Source organism: Lampetra fluviatilis, chromosome 50, assembly GCF_964198595.1.
Source record: "Lampetra fluviatilis chromosome 50, kcLamFluv1.1, whole genome shotgun sequence".
Classification (NCBI taxonomy): Eukaryota; Metazoa; Chordata; class Hyperoartia; order Petromyzontiformes; family Petromyzontidae; genus Lampetra; species Lampetra fluviatilis.
In genome coordinates, this window is record NC_136324.1 from 7,585,184 (window position 1) to 7,599,913 (window position 14,730).

The 14,730-nt window shown below is 53.3% G+C and overlaps 1 protein-coding gene across 4 annotated transcripts in view; it reads right to left on the minus strand.

Annotated features, from left to right (window-relative positions):
- The window catches only part of LOC144948676 (adapter SH3BGRL-like), a 46,238-nt gene extending 45,869 nt beyond the window's left edge, over nucleotides 1-369 (minus strand). The window contains exon 1 of one of the 4 annotated variants that reach the window (XM_078878327.1): nucleotides 10-359. In XM_078878327.1, coding sequence (XP_078734453.1) covers nucleotides 10-54 — 45 coding nt within the window. In that variant the 5' untranslated portion in view covers nucleotides 55-359. Of the gene's footprint in view, nucleotides 1-9 lie in introns of all 4 variants that reach the window. The other 3 variants (XM_078878328.1, XM_078878324.1, XM_078878325.1) reach the window with 3 other exon arrangements.
- Nucleotides 370-14,730: the final 14,361 nt, after the last annotated feature.

Consider the following 14,730-nt stretch of genomic DNA (forward strand, 5'->3'; position numbering starts at 1 on the left):
TGAACTCACCACGGCGGAACCCGCCAGGGCAGCTGTGAACACGCGAATCACCATCGTTGTGTTCCTCCTCCTCTCTCTCTCTTCCTTCTCTCCTCGTCCGCACCTCCTGGCCCAGCCACCGTCTCTCTATCTCCCTCTGTCTCTCTGCTGCTGCTGCTGCTGCTGCCTGATTATCTGTCTCGGGGTGGCAGTTGTCCCCAGAGTTGTACGTGTCTCCTCTGGGTTGTCAGTGTCTCTCACTGTGCGTCTGTGTGTCGTGGGTAGATTTGTGGGGGGGGGGGGCTGGCGAGGTTGACGGGCGGGCGGGAGAGAAGGGGTGGGTGGCCGATGGTTTTTGCTGCTCTCTTGGCAAGGACCACTCAGAGGAGGAGGAGAGGTTGGTGGTGCTGCTGGTGCTTGTCCCACGGAAGGCTAAATAAAGGACCTGCACTGAATCGATTCCGGCAGCAACTGGAAGAGGGGTGATTAGATTCCGTCTGCCGCAGCAGTTTATTTTAGAAAGTTCAGCGACAATTGGACATTGGTGGTTCTGTGTTCAGAGATACAGGAGTTTAATACCGTGTGTGTGTGTTATATGTTTACCGGGTGCGATGTGTAAATGTCGCCACTGGGGAGACAAAGGCGGCCGGGCGTGGTGGTGGCCGCCCACCCATTCGTGTGCCGTGTCGGCCTTCGTAGGTGCTGCTCGCTAACAGCACGTGCCCCAACAGTCTGCCAAGAGGCTAAACGGGGGTCACGTGGAAAGAGACCCTCATTAAAGATGCCGTATGGCCCACAGCATCGTTAGTGTACGTCATTCACGCATGAATGCCTGAGTGAATAATTAACTTAAGGACCATACACTCAGAGTATACGGTTTATTGACTTAAATCAGTAAATAATGAGAGAATAATGTGTAAGTAACCCCCCACCCCCAGCGTGACATTTTTTTCTTATATGATGGGATTCGTTTCGTCATTTACAGAGTTGAGCGTTGACGGCTTTCATGGGCCCCGTCGTGTGGATGTGGGAACTACAGACAGTTCCCAGAGGCAAAGTTTGCAGCAGCGAGCACTGGTGACTACACCGTGCTGATGAGTCCTAAGTAGAACAACACCATTCCACAGTTGTCTATTGCTGCTGCTGCAGTAAGTCGGTCACATTCTCCACAATGTATTTGTGCTGGTGACCTAGATAGAGGGTGTCCATAAAGTCCATATCTATATATACCATTAGTTTACTAAAATAGGGACTTTATGGACACCCTTTACAAGAGGACCACAATGCACTTGTTTAGGAAGTGCTGGGTGCTTGCACAGTTGGCTGTGTGTTTGACACATTTTGGTTGTCTCATTTGGAACCTGAAGTCCATCGGTAACACCGAGACTCATCGTAACCAGGGGGCAGCGGAGGACATGCATTCTTCAGACCAAAGCTTCCAGAGCTGCAGACGTCAGCTCAGACCACAACCAACAACGGAGTTGTTACGGGAGAGCGAAGCGAGGCTGAGTAAGAAAAGCAGAGGGACACGTGGCTGGCAACTTCGCAGAAAGAGCGAAAGATCAGAGGTGGAGCAACAATTGTCGGTGACAAAAATCCGAGTCGCAATTGCAGCAATCCCGAGATGGGCAGGCATGTACAATTCGGGAAGGCTTGCGGTAATTGCAGTTGAGGCAAAAGCAGAATTTCGAGGTCCCGAATTAAGGAAAAATGGGTATAATTGGATAAGTGCTTAAACTGAAGGGGCCACATGAAGGGTCGCAGAGAGGGTGCCAGGGAAGCGAAGCTGACGCTGCTTGGCGATGGCACGGGGGAAAGAGCTGGGGACAGGATGCAGCGAGACGGAGCTGAAGGTGCTCACAGCAAGGTGATCGCAGTGGAGGAGATGGCAAATGGAAACGGTAAGAGGGACATAGACCACAATACTACATCAGTGTCCATGCCATATTTAACACGCACGCAAAAAATTTTGTGTAAAAAAAAAAAATGTTCGTGTAAACAGTAAGAGGGACGTAGACCACACTACTACATCAGTGTCCATGCCATATTTAACACGCACACAAAAAATGTTTGTGTAAAAAAAAAAAATGTTCGTGTAAACAGTAAGAGGGACATAGACCACAATACTACATCAGTGTCCGTGCCATAGTTAACACGCACACACACACAAATATGTTCGTGTAATTTCTTCACTTTTATTAGGGTCACTTTTCTTACATAACCGTCAGAAATTATTCATTTCAATCAACTCGGGAAACAAAAATTGCCACTCGTTAAAAGTGGCCATACGGGTCACACGCACTTTTGGGAACGAGTGGCAAAATTGCGAGGGTCTGGAGCATTAAACCGGCCACTCGGGGACGAGGACACATGGTGGCTCACAAGCACTTTGTTGCGGAGTAAAATAACTTATTTTAATGTTACAGACGGCACCAGAGGACACGCGTGCCTCGTCGAAGGTTGAATCGTACAATGTGGTGATGGACGTTATAACTAATACCGTACGGGAATAATATGTCATGGTAAACATTTTTTTAATATCCCATATGCTCAGTCAGGCACGGGAACCCAACCCATGTTTCCCATGTTTTGTGTCTATTTTATCTCACCAGGTAAGGCCCACTGAGCTACAGGAGTTCATCGATTAATACTGGTTGGAACCTCCTGGTTACACCAGCCCACAGGGGATTATTGTGTCCGTCCGTCCGTCGTGCAGAGACGGGCTGGGTGGGGAGGGAGGGGCTGGGTGGGGAGGGGAGGGTGGGGAGGGAGGGTGGGGAGGGTGGGACTGTGTGGGGAGGGGAGGGTGGGGAGGGGCTGGGTGGGGAGGGTGGGGATGGGCTGGGTGGGGAGGATGGGGAGGGGCTGGGTAGGGAGGGTGGGGCTGGGTGGGGAGTGGGAGGGGTGGGGCTGGGTGGGGTGGGGCTGGGTGGGGAGGCGCTGATCACTCCGTGGTGCCCTTATAAAACGCAACGTTTAATCTACTCACGCCGGTTTGTGCCCGCCCTCACAGTCGGGCATATTTGCGGAAGATACCACGCCGCCGTTGATCCTGGCCATTGACCGAGCAACCCAACGTTCCTACCAGCTCCCTCCGCAGGAATGTGTTTATCTGGCGGCTTTCAGGGGGGAAGGGTAATAATAGTCACTAATGATCATTAGTGATTATTATTAGTGCTCATTTTTGCACATTCTTGCATTACATTACGTTTTTAGGTGTCGTTATGTTTTTGTGTGTGTTTTAAACATGTGTTTACTATGTGAAAATGACGTCAATAAACATACAAATAGACGACATTTAATATCGTACTTTTAAAAGTTACTGTATTTACTGTGTACCGAAGTTACCACTCCAATCTCGTAGACTCTGTATCACGTGGCGATGTGTACACGTGCAGTATTTTCATTGTTTAAGTTGTATGTAGTGTATAAGGTATTGGATATTAATATTCGACACTGAAATCAAGCGAAGCTACTTGTGTTCATCACGCGACGTGGTGCCGATTGCCGGACTGGTACAGCCTTTGGAGCGATTCTGCCGGTTTCGCCGGATCCGCCTGAGACGCCGGATAATCGATGATAAACCGAAAACTATTATTACACCCTTTTATTTAACTCACTCTGTCTGTTGATGTTGTCGTTGTTGTTGTATACTCAAATCTTGTAACTCAATTTTAACCCACTTCCCAATGTGATATCGACTGCAAACTTGGTTTACTTATGTCATACTGATGACAATACTATATTCTATCATAACAAAAAAACATATACAGTATTTTAAAACATTATTTTTTCTATGTTATGTTTCGGCTTGGGTCTAATTGTCCACGCTCAACTAACGTTAGCTGTAATTGCCCACAGTCCCTTACGTTATGGCAAGCTTCGGGGCCACTTTCTGGAGTCGTGGACTTTTTCCATTACTAGCACGGTACATTTCATTAGAGCGTGATTTTAAACAAGTTTTTACAAATATTACTTATTCAGAAGCGACCTGTCCACAAATGCTAGCTCAGCAGAGCGGTTCAATATATCCCTCTGGCCCTCCATGAACTTTCCTGCGTTTAGTTCGTAGTCCTTCCCCCGCACCTCCGTTCATCACGGTTGGCTACGTGCGGTGCTAAAGACGTTAAACGTACCTCCGTGCATAAATCAGGGGTGGGAAACCTTTTTTCTGCCAAGGGCCATTTGGATATTTATAATAACATCATTCGCGGGCCATGCAAAATTATCAACTTAAAAATGAGCCTGTTATATTTGGTCAAACATTTCATTAACTCACCCCTAATGTGATGGCTGGAACTGCTTCTCTTTGGCGAGGCGTGTGATGGTAGCTGGTATTGATGATGTTGCTACTCGCAACTGCTTTTCCAGGTTTGCTCCTAGATTTAGTGAATTTCGAGTCCCGCCTGCGGTTGCCTTGGCAGGGCCACACCAAATGATTTCGCGGACCTCATACGGCCCGCGGGCCGGACGTTCCCCACCCCTGATATAAAGGAATGCGGACACCAAAGACCGTGATAAACTAGTTGACAACATCGTTTAATAATTCGCCTGTCTTCTCATTTGAGGACGACGAAAGACGACAGAGTGTTTGCATACAGCAGGTAAAGCGTGACTAGTCCCACAGTACGGAACGTTTGTAACATAAAGGCTCAAACGCAAAACATTGATAGGTGCACAAGAGGTACCGTGCCATACGTCGTTCCATAAACGTGGCCGTGTAAACACAATTTAAAGATTTGCTTGTGATACCACAACCAACTAAATATATATTATTTTACGAGGTAAGGCCCACAAGCTATATCGTAGCTTTTTGTCAGAAGCGACCTGGCCACAATTGATAGCCCAACGCAGATGGCTTATCATCACGTGGGAATGTCCAGCAGCAGCCACCACATACTCGAGACGCGCATTTCTAAATGTGGAGGGGGGGGGAACCAGAGGACCCGGAGAAACATCGACGCGACCACAGGGAGAGAGACACGCAAACTCCAAATAATACAACAGGCGTCAGGGTCGGGATCGAACCCACGACCTCGCGTGTACCGGGCGAGGGAGTTAACATCTCCTAGCCACCATACGACAATGTGTTTTTGCCACACTGCCCCTTTTATGCCTACCACACGCAACCATGAAGCCTGTTTAGCAATCTGCTTGCGCGTGGCAATCACCGATCAAAGTATTATCCAGGCTGAGACCTGCTTAGCTTCTGAGATCTGATGACGTGCCATAGAATATAAAAGATTGGTAATCACGAAATTGGGCCCGGTGTGTGTCATTTGGCACTGCACATTTAACACATTTCTGCGGAGGGAGCTGGTAGTGACGTTGGGTTGCTCGGTCAATGGCCAGGGTCAACGGCGGCGTGGTGTATTCCGCAAATATGCCCGACTGTGAGGGCGGGCACAAGCGGCGTGAGTAGTGTAGGGCTGTTACAGAGAGCCCGTTATGCATGGCAGCCTATGGTAAACAAGCACAGTGGGCGGGGCTACGTCAGTGCACGGGCAGGTGCCCTCTACGACGTCCGCGCTTCGGACGTTACGATCCCCCGGGGCCCCACCCCTCAGGGAGGGGGGTGTATAAAAGGGGAATGTATCGGGGGGCTCGAGAGTGTTGTGTTAGCTAAGAAGAGGAGACGGAAGACGTCCTAGATAGAGCCCTGGTCTCCCCCTGGCACGCCGTCCTTATCAGGACCGCGCAGGCTCGAGCCAGTGGCGTGGTACCAGAGCCAGAGCCAGTGCTGGTCTGGACTCTGGGTACCGGGCCCGACTGACCAGTGTCGGGCCAAGATAGCCTCCCCTAGCCCATTAGAGGAGGACTCAGAGGCAGGCTAGGGTTAGCCTAGAGGTGTGTCCTCAGATAGACGGGTGAGGGGGCCGATACCCCCTCAGTGTGTATGTCACAACGTGTGGTGTTAAATAAACAAGTGTGCCTCCAACTCCGGCGTGAACGAGTCATAAGCGTTACTACATCTGGCGTCAGAAGTGAAACAAAGTACGAACATGGATACACGCCGGACGACTCGAGTCGGGGTACCAGAGGCAGAAGACACCACTGCAGTCGGAGGGCCCGAGACGGCTGAAGATGCCATCGACCAGCCGGGGCTGGGCGCATCCACGCCACAGCAGCTGGAGGAAGGGGAGCCGTCGATGGAGGGGCTGAGGGAGGCGCACGCGAAGCTGACCGAGCTGCTGTACGCCGCAGCCGCCATGCTCGACACCATCACGCAGCTGGGGGCTGCGGGACCGCCACGGGGCAACGGCAGCCGACGATCACAGCGCCTTCCCGCCATTTCCACGGAGCAACATTTTGAAACTCCCGCCATCGCCGCAGCTGCTGTTGAGGGCGTGGCCGCTCTAAGCATCGCGTCCAACGGCGGGAGTACAGTACCTGCCGCGTCACCACCAACGGGCGGAACGTCACCACGGGTGCGACCGGCGATGCCATCGCTGGTTCGTGCCGACGCTGACTTGAGTGAGGCGGACGAGGGAGTGCGTTCTTCCTCTGCAGCCGCTGCCTTACATCAGCGGCTACCTCCACTCAAGGAATTTGTGGGCGAGGATGGCGACTGGGGCGGCTTCCAGCGGCGCTTCCTCGCTCACCAGGAGATGGCACAGTGGACAGACGCCGAGGCTCTCCGCGCGCTGCCAGCACTTCTCGACAGCGACGCCCTCGCCACTCTAACATCGGCTTCGAAGGAGAGGCGCTCCACGCTGCAGAAGGCGATGCAGGTGCTGTCGGCGGTATATGGTCCACCATCGGACTGTCGCCAACTCTTTTACGATCGCCAGCGAGGGACGAAGGAGTCGCCCCTGGCGTACCGCACAAGCCTCCTGGCACTGGCGAAGGAGGCCTTTCCACGAATGGATGACGAGGGTGTCGACGCCATGGTGACAGAGAAGATACTTTTGCTGGCGGACGACTTAGACATCGTCATTGTCGCACAGGACGATGCAGAGATGTGCTCCCTCCAAGCGGCCCGTCTTCTCCACGCAAACCTGTCCTCTCAACGACGGAAGGCCAGCAAGGCGGCGAGCGGGCGTGCCGTCGCTGCAGCCACCCTCCCGGCGGAAGAGGTTTGCGCCATCGACCATCAACGGCAGCATGGAGCGGGAGTACGGGAGGACCGGGCCGGTTCAAGCCGTCTACAACATCCATCGTCGTCACCAGCGCTTCCACGCTGTTACAACTGCGGCATCCGGGGCCACGTCGCCTCGGGGTGCCGCTCTCCTGGGCAGCGCAGGACGACACCTCAACGGGACGCTGGCCCTCGTCACAAGCTCCACCATCATAATCCGGCGAGTCGCGGCACCCCTCATGCTTGGCCCACGCACACGCCCGTCACACACTCAAACACCGCAGCGAAGGGGGGGCCAATATCGCGTACCATGGCACCAACACGCACCGCTCTGGGTACTCACATTGAACCCAGCCAGTGGTCCGTGTTGGCCCATCGGGTTGTAGCCGCGTCGTCGGGGTCGTCGGCCGTTGTGGGTCACATCGATGGGGTGGAGGTTCGCATCTTGGTCGATACAGGAGCATCGGCGACCATTATTTCGGAGTTGATTTATAACATTCTCCCTGCCCAGAGCCGTCCTTTGATGCCTGTTAATGTGCCATTCTTTGCTGCTAACGGGGGTTCACTTGGCATCATCGGACAAATTCGAGCCCAAATTTGTGTCGGGGATATTAAATTATCTGGGCCGATTTTTGTTTCCTCCTCGCTGGCGGTTCCGTGCCTGCTGGGGACGGATTTCCTGGCCAAAATGCCGATTAGGATATTAATCGACCAGGGATGCATTGAGCTCCCATCGGGCCGACGCATGGCGTTTTTGCCATCCCCCGCTACGAGCCGGACGGCGTTCGCGACGGTGCCGGCGTTCGTAGATAGAACGGTGCGCGTTCCTCCGGGGGCGCAAATGTTAATTCCTTTGAGACTTCGGCGGCCCTTCGCTAAGGGCATTGGGGCTCAAGGGGTTTTGCTGGGACCGTCTAGGGCCGGGGTCAGTGGACCTAATTTACTCCCGGCCCAGACCATAGTGAGAGGGGATGGAGAACCCTTCATCGCGGTCCTCAATGTGGGCTCGCAGACGGTGGTGGTCCCACAGGGGACCGTGCTTGCTCACGCAACGCCGGTGCCCTGTGAGGAACCCGTCGCGAGTCATGTCGGCGCTGCCCCTGCACCGCGACCACATTCAGACAGCGATGAAGGGTGGCTCGAGGCGCTTTGCGCGGGATCGACGGACCTGTCAAATTTAGAGCGCCAACGTCTTAAGACACTACTGAGGGAATTTTCCGACGTTTTCAGTCGGGATAAATACGATTTGGGCTGCACTCATCTGCTGCGTCACCATATTGATACGGGTGACAGCGCGCCAATACGCCAAAATCCTTTTCGGTTGAGTCCCGCCGAAAAGGACCATGTCAAATCGGCTGTTGATGACATGCTAGCCGCCGACATAATTTCTCCCTCCAACAGCCCTTGGGGAGCGCCGATCGTCCTGGTTAAGAAGCAGGACGGTTCGTTGCGGTTTTGCGTTGACTTTCGGCGCCTTAATAAAATTACGGTTGCCGACGCATACCCGCTCCCACGGATGGACGAATCGCTTGACGCCTTGGCGGGAGCGCGATTCTTCTCCACATTGGACTTACTTTCGGGATTCTGGCAGCTCCCTCTGGACGATGATTCAAAGCCTAAAACTGCTTTCCGTACTCCGCACGGCCTGTTTCAATTCAACCGGTTGCCGATGGGCTTACACTCAGCGCCGGCAACTTTCCAGCGGTTGATGGAAATGGTTTTGGCTGGATTGCAATGGGAGTCGTGCCTGATTTATTTGGATGACGTCATTGTCTTTGGCAAAACTTTTGAGGAACATCTCCAGAGGTTGCGGGCGGTTTTCCTAAAGATGCGGGCTGCTAATTTGAAATTTAAGCCCCAAAAATGCCATTTGTTACGCGAGTCGGTGCGTTATTTGGGGCACATCGTGGGGCGCTCAGGTATTTCTACCGATCCCGCCAAAACGCAGTGTGTAAGCTCCTGGCCGACTCCCACCTCAGTGGGAGAGGTTAGGAGTTTTATTGGGTTTGCGTCGTATTATAGACGCTTCGTCGCTAATTTTGCGACTATCGCCAAACCCCTACATGCTTTAACATCTAAAGGGGTTCGGTTTTGCTGGGGTCAGGAGGAGGAGGCTGCTTTTTGCTCCCTTCGGGATGCTTTGGTAAACGCTCCTCCCCTGATTTACCCTGATTTTTCAAAACCGTTCTTGCTCGACACCGATGCGAGCAACACGGGTATTGGGGGCGTGCTCTCCCAGGTGGTTGACGGCGTGGAACATGTGGTTGCGTACGGCAGTCGGGTGTTGTCTCCAGCGGAGCAACGGTATTGTGTCACCCGTAGGGAACTGTTGGCAATTGTCCATTTCGTCCAACAGTATCGCCCATATCTGTACGGTCGGCATTTCACCGTCCGCACAGATCATGCGGCACTGCAGTACGCCCTGAGGGTCCAACAGCCATCGGGACAATTGTCCCGATGGTTGGAGGTCCTCCAGGATTACGATTTCCAAACCACATACCGTAAGGGCGTTCGCCACACCAACGCGGACGCTCTGTCACGCTTGCCAACCACCTCCGAGTGTGCATGCCTCCTGGGGTCTGGACGTTGCAGGCCTCCAGGGGACACATCGGTACCTGTCTTGGCGGCCGCCAACGACGACGATGCAATGGTTCCTAATTCGATCGAACAACAGGGCAAAGATTCCCTGTTGGGGTTGCCCGTCATTGAATGGGGGCGCCTCCAGATGGAGGATGTCTCCCTCCTCGGGTGGCGACGTCGCGTTGGCGGTGCGGCGGGGGGAAAAAGAGGTGGTTCCGACGCATGGGAAATGTGCCAAGGTCTGCTAATGCATTGGGACGGGAAGTCACGTCGACATCGGCTGGTTGTCCCTACTGGGTTGCGGGGTAGGGTGGTATGGGCCGCTCATGAGCGCCTCCTACACCTGGGGACCCAAAAGACTCTCGCCTTGCTGCAACTTGATTTTTACTGGCCTGGCATGACGAGGGATGTGGGGGATTTGTTGGGATCGTGCCCTCAATGTGCACAACGCAAACCGCCGGCACGAGAGTCTAACCCGCCCTTGCAATCGATCAAAGTGTCCAGGATAAACGAGCTGGTCGCTCTGGACATTTTGGGACCATTCCCCGCCACCCCCAGAGGGAATAGATATTTGTTGACGGGTGTCGAGTATTTTACACGCTGGCCTATGGCCTGGCCTTTGGCCAACCAGTCGGCAGCAGCCATCGTGGAGGCCTTTGTTCAGGGTTATGTCCTGGACAAAGGTGCTCCGGAGAGGCTGCTGACCGACCAGGGCAGAAATTTTTCCGGTAAACTACTCAGACAAGTCTGCGATCTCCTGGGCACAAAGAAAATTCGGACCTCCCCATATCACCCACAAACTGACGGGATGGTCGAACGTTTGCATCGCACCATCTCGTCCATGTTATCACAACAAGTTTCGGACTCGCAAACGGATTGGGACCTACAAATTCAGGGGGTCTTGGCGGCGTACCGGATGGCACCCCATGCGGCTACGGGGTTTTCTCCCTTTTACCTCATGTACGGCCGAGAACCAGACCCGCCTGTTCGTGCCCAGTTGCGGATCCCCGTGCCGCAGGGAAAAACTAATCTGGCTGACCACGTTAAATTTAATCTGGACAAATTGACCGAGGCACGGGATGCTGCAATGCAAAACTCTGACCTCCGTCAGAAGGCAAATGAGCGCCTCAGATTGAGTCGAGCGCACATGCTGCAGTGGAAGCCGGGGGACAAGGCATGGTTGCACTGCCCCCAGGTGCCACTGGCAACCTCCTCTAAACTTGTGCGGCCGTGGCGGGGCCCTGTGGAAGTGGTGGAGGTGTTACGTCCGCAGTGCGTGCGCATCAAGTGGGGGAAGCGGCGATGGTTCGTGCACCCCTCCAGATTAAAACCCTTCGCTGCGGTACACGACCCCACTTCACACGCGCGTGGCCAAACATGTGGGGGGTCGGCCGACTTGCTGGGTCCGTCTCTGTCGCTCTCACCTGATGCCTTGCCGGCTGTGCCACCTTCAGGAGCATCAGGAGTGACGGGCTCACGCCCGATCACCCCTCCTGCGGATACCGAGGGTCACGCGGAGTCAGAGGAATGCTCACCTCAAGACGGACAGTCGCCACCTGATGGTCCGCCACGCGGGGTTACCCCGTGTGAGGGGCCCGCTGCAAGGACGCGCGCTAAAATGCGCAAACTGTTGTGAGGCCGGAAAATGTGTACATAGCTGTCGTGTTTATTGGCTGTTGTGTGGATGGTGTGTTTCCCGCTCCTCGGATGTACATATGTTGGGTTCACCGTTTGTTGTGTGTGCGGGGTGGGTTCCCTGCTGGTTGTATATAAGCTGTTTTTTTTACGGAATTCGTATTTATTCGGGGGGGTGCGACGGGTTGTTTCTCATCTTGTTGTTGTGTCTTGTTCTGGTTCCTGTTATGGTTCAAAAATAGTGAGGCACACGTCAGGGGGTGAAGGCACCTTTATTGTCAAATTTTGTATGTTGGCAGCCGGGACGGCTGCATGCTATGTGGGGGGGAGTGATGTAGGGCTGTTACAGAGAGCCCGTTATGCATGGCAGCCTATGGTAAACAAGCACAGTGGGCGGGGCTACGTCAGTGCACGGGCAGGTGCCCTCTACGACGTCCGCGCTTCGGACGTTACGATCCCCCGGGGCCCCACCCCTCAGGGAGGGGGGTGTATAAAAGGGGAATGTATCGGGGGGCTCGAGAGTGTTGTGTTAGCTAAGAAGAGGAGACGGAAGACGTCCTAGATAGAGCCCTGGTCTCCCCCTGGCACGCCGTCCTTATCAGGACCGCGCAGGCTCGAGCCAGTGGCGTGGTACCAGAGCCAGAGCCAGTGCTGGTCTGGACTCTGGGTACCGGGCCCGACTGACCAGTGTCGGGCCAAGATAGCCTCCCCTAGCCCATTAGAGGAGGACTCAGAGGCAGGCTAGGGTTAGCCTAGAGGTGTGTCCTCAGATAGACGGGTGAGGGGGCCGATACCCCCTCAGTGTGTATGTCACAACGTGTGGTGTTAAATAAACAAGTGTGCCTCCAACTCCGGCGTGAACGAGTCATAAGCGTTACTACAGTAGGTTAAACGTTGAGTTTTATAAGGGCACCACGGGGTGACCAGCCCCTCCCCACCCAGCCCCACCCCTCCCCACCCAGCCCCTCCCCACCCTCCCGACCCAGCCCCTCCCCACCCTCCCCTCTCCACCCAGCCCCACCCCTCCCATTTTTGAATGCACGACGGACGGACGGACACAATAATCCCCTGTGGGCTGGTGGAACCAGGAGGTTCCTACCAGTATAATTCCCACAAACAGACTCTGCAGCAGTGAGCATGTGTGACTACCGTGTGCTGATGCATTCGAGGGAGTTAAACATCTCCTCGCCACCGCGGTGCCCACAGACATTTGGCTTCTCCCCTCCTCAATGCATTCGTAACGACAACAAAAACACATTTGTCAATAACACCGAGACCTTAAAAATAAAAATAAAAAAAGTACGTAATAGGTGACGTTTCAGGCAATGGCACTTATTCAAAGCAAATAGATAGACCAGAGAGGTAGCAGATTCAGTGTCATAACACGGACTGCTCTCTCTGACAGACGCGGGGAGACAACCGAGTCTCTTGTGCACCCCCCCACCCCCCCGCAGTGTTCTTCTACCCGAAGAACTTCCGTTGGATTTCCAGAGCTTTACCTCGGAGCTGATGAAGAGACAATTGGTTCCCTTCAGTTTTGAGTGCTGAGTTAAAGGTACGGTGAGGAGTTCAGAATCAGACCCAGGTGTTATTGCTATTATTGTTTTTATTATTAGTGTTTTTAGTATTGTTGTTTTTATTGTTATTGTTGTTGTTTTTATTGTTATTTTTATTGTTTTTATTGTTATTGTTGTTATTATTATTATTATTTTAGTTATTGTTGTTATTATTATTTCAGCCGGTAAGGCCCGTTGGGCTCAAGCAGATCCGTTACGAGGACGACCACAGAGGCCCAACGCCGTAAACAGTGGCGGTAGTCATGGCGACGGCTGTAGGGTTAGGGGTCAGAGGTGGGGGTTAGAGTTGGGGGTTAGAGTTGGGGGTCAGAGTTGGGGGTCAGAGGTGGGGGTCAGAGATGGGGGTCAGAGGTGGGGGTCAGAGTTGGGGGTCAGAGTTGGGGGTCAGAGTTGGGGGTTAGAGGTGGGGGTCAGAGGTGGGGGTTAGAGTTGGGGGTTAGAGTTGGGGGTCAGAGTTGGGGGTCAGAGTTGGGGGTCAGAGGTGGGGGTCAGAGTTGAGGGTCAGAGTTGGGGGTTAGAGTTGGGGGTTAGAGCTAGGGATTAGAGTTGGGGGTTAGAGTTGGGGGTCAGAGTTGGTGGTTAGAGTTGGGGGTTAAGGTTCGGGTTTCGGGTTAGGGGTTAGGAGTTAGGGTTTCAGACGGCAGTTTCTCAATCCGTGGGTCGCATTGCCCCGCATGAAAGCCTTTCGGGAGGCACGCAGACTGCAGCATGGATACCGTGCAGGGGGAAATTTCGAATGTGCGTAGGGTGCATCAGTGGACACGTTGTGGTGACAGAACACACCTATGCACAAACGTGAAACACAACACACACTTCAAGCTCCGACTTGGAGCAAATTCCTTACTCACACCAAACATACTCACACACAACGTGAAACTAATGCCTCAGGAACACACTGATACACAACTTTAAAGGAATGCCTTACCAATACACCACGTGAAACGAATGCCTTTCACAAACACAAACACACACCAATACATGATGCCATGAAAAAAAACGTCGCCTTCCTAACACCGCATTGACTGGAGTGGTGGGCACGTGACCTCTCTGTATGATTGCCTGAGTAACCGGCGTTCTCCATTGGGGAGCTACCGTACCAGCGCGCTTGGCAACCACTGGGCGTTTAGCGCCAGCAGTTAGTTAGGAGGGTTGCCATCTTGGAGTTCGGAGTTCGGGGTGAAGGTTTCAGTTTTTAGGTGATGATTGCGATTCGGGGTGAGGGTTCGGGGCTAGTGACAGACAAGATATCAGGGGCTATAGACAGACGACGAGGTGTCTGGGGCTACTCTGTTGCCCTTGCAGCCACGAGTTAGGGAGGCGAAGCTGAACAGACGACATCTACACGTGCAGAATTCAGCATTAGTGTTATTGAGATTATTATCATGAACATTACTTGCGCTCGCATAGCCAAAAAGTCCTCATCGAGTCTCGAGACTTCTTCTCGGTAGGGCCCTGTACGTTGAACTTCTTTCGCACCTTACCTAGTCGCCAACCGTGCTGATAGGAGGTGCCGGGGTGTGTGGTAAGGACAACAAACTAAAAACGGAAAGCACTTCTGAAGTTGTCGCAGCAGGGAGAGAAATCTTGCGAGGCGTAATCCCAAACGAGTAATTCGCAAGATATTTAAATTTGTTGGAGTCGGTGTGTTTTCATTGCCAATGCGGGTTACGTTGGGGGGTTTTTGTTTTACCATGGGAGGAAACCAGAGAACCCGGAGGGAATCCGTGCCCAGCAGGGGGAGAACATACAAACACCTCCACGTGGAAATGCGCACGAGTTGGGAATCGATTTTTGCCATGAGGCAGCGATGATGGCAGAGCCATAGCGACAGCAGCGATGGCGGCGAATGACTACATCACCTATCCGACGTGCATTCGCTTT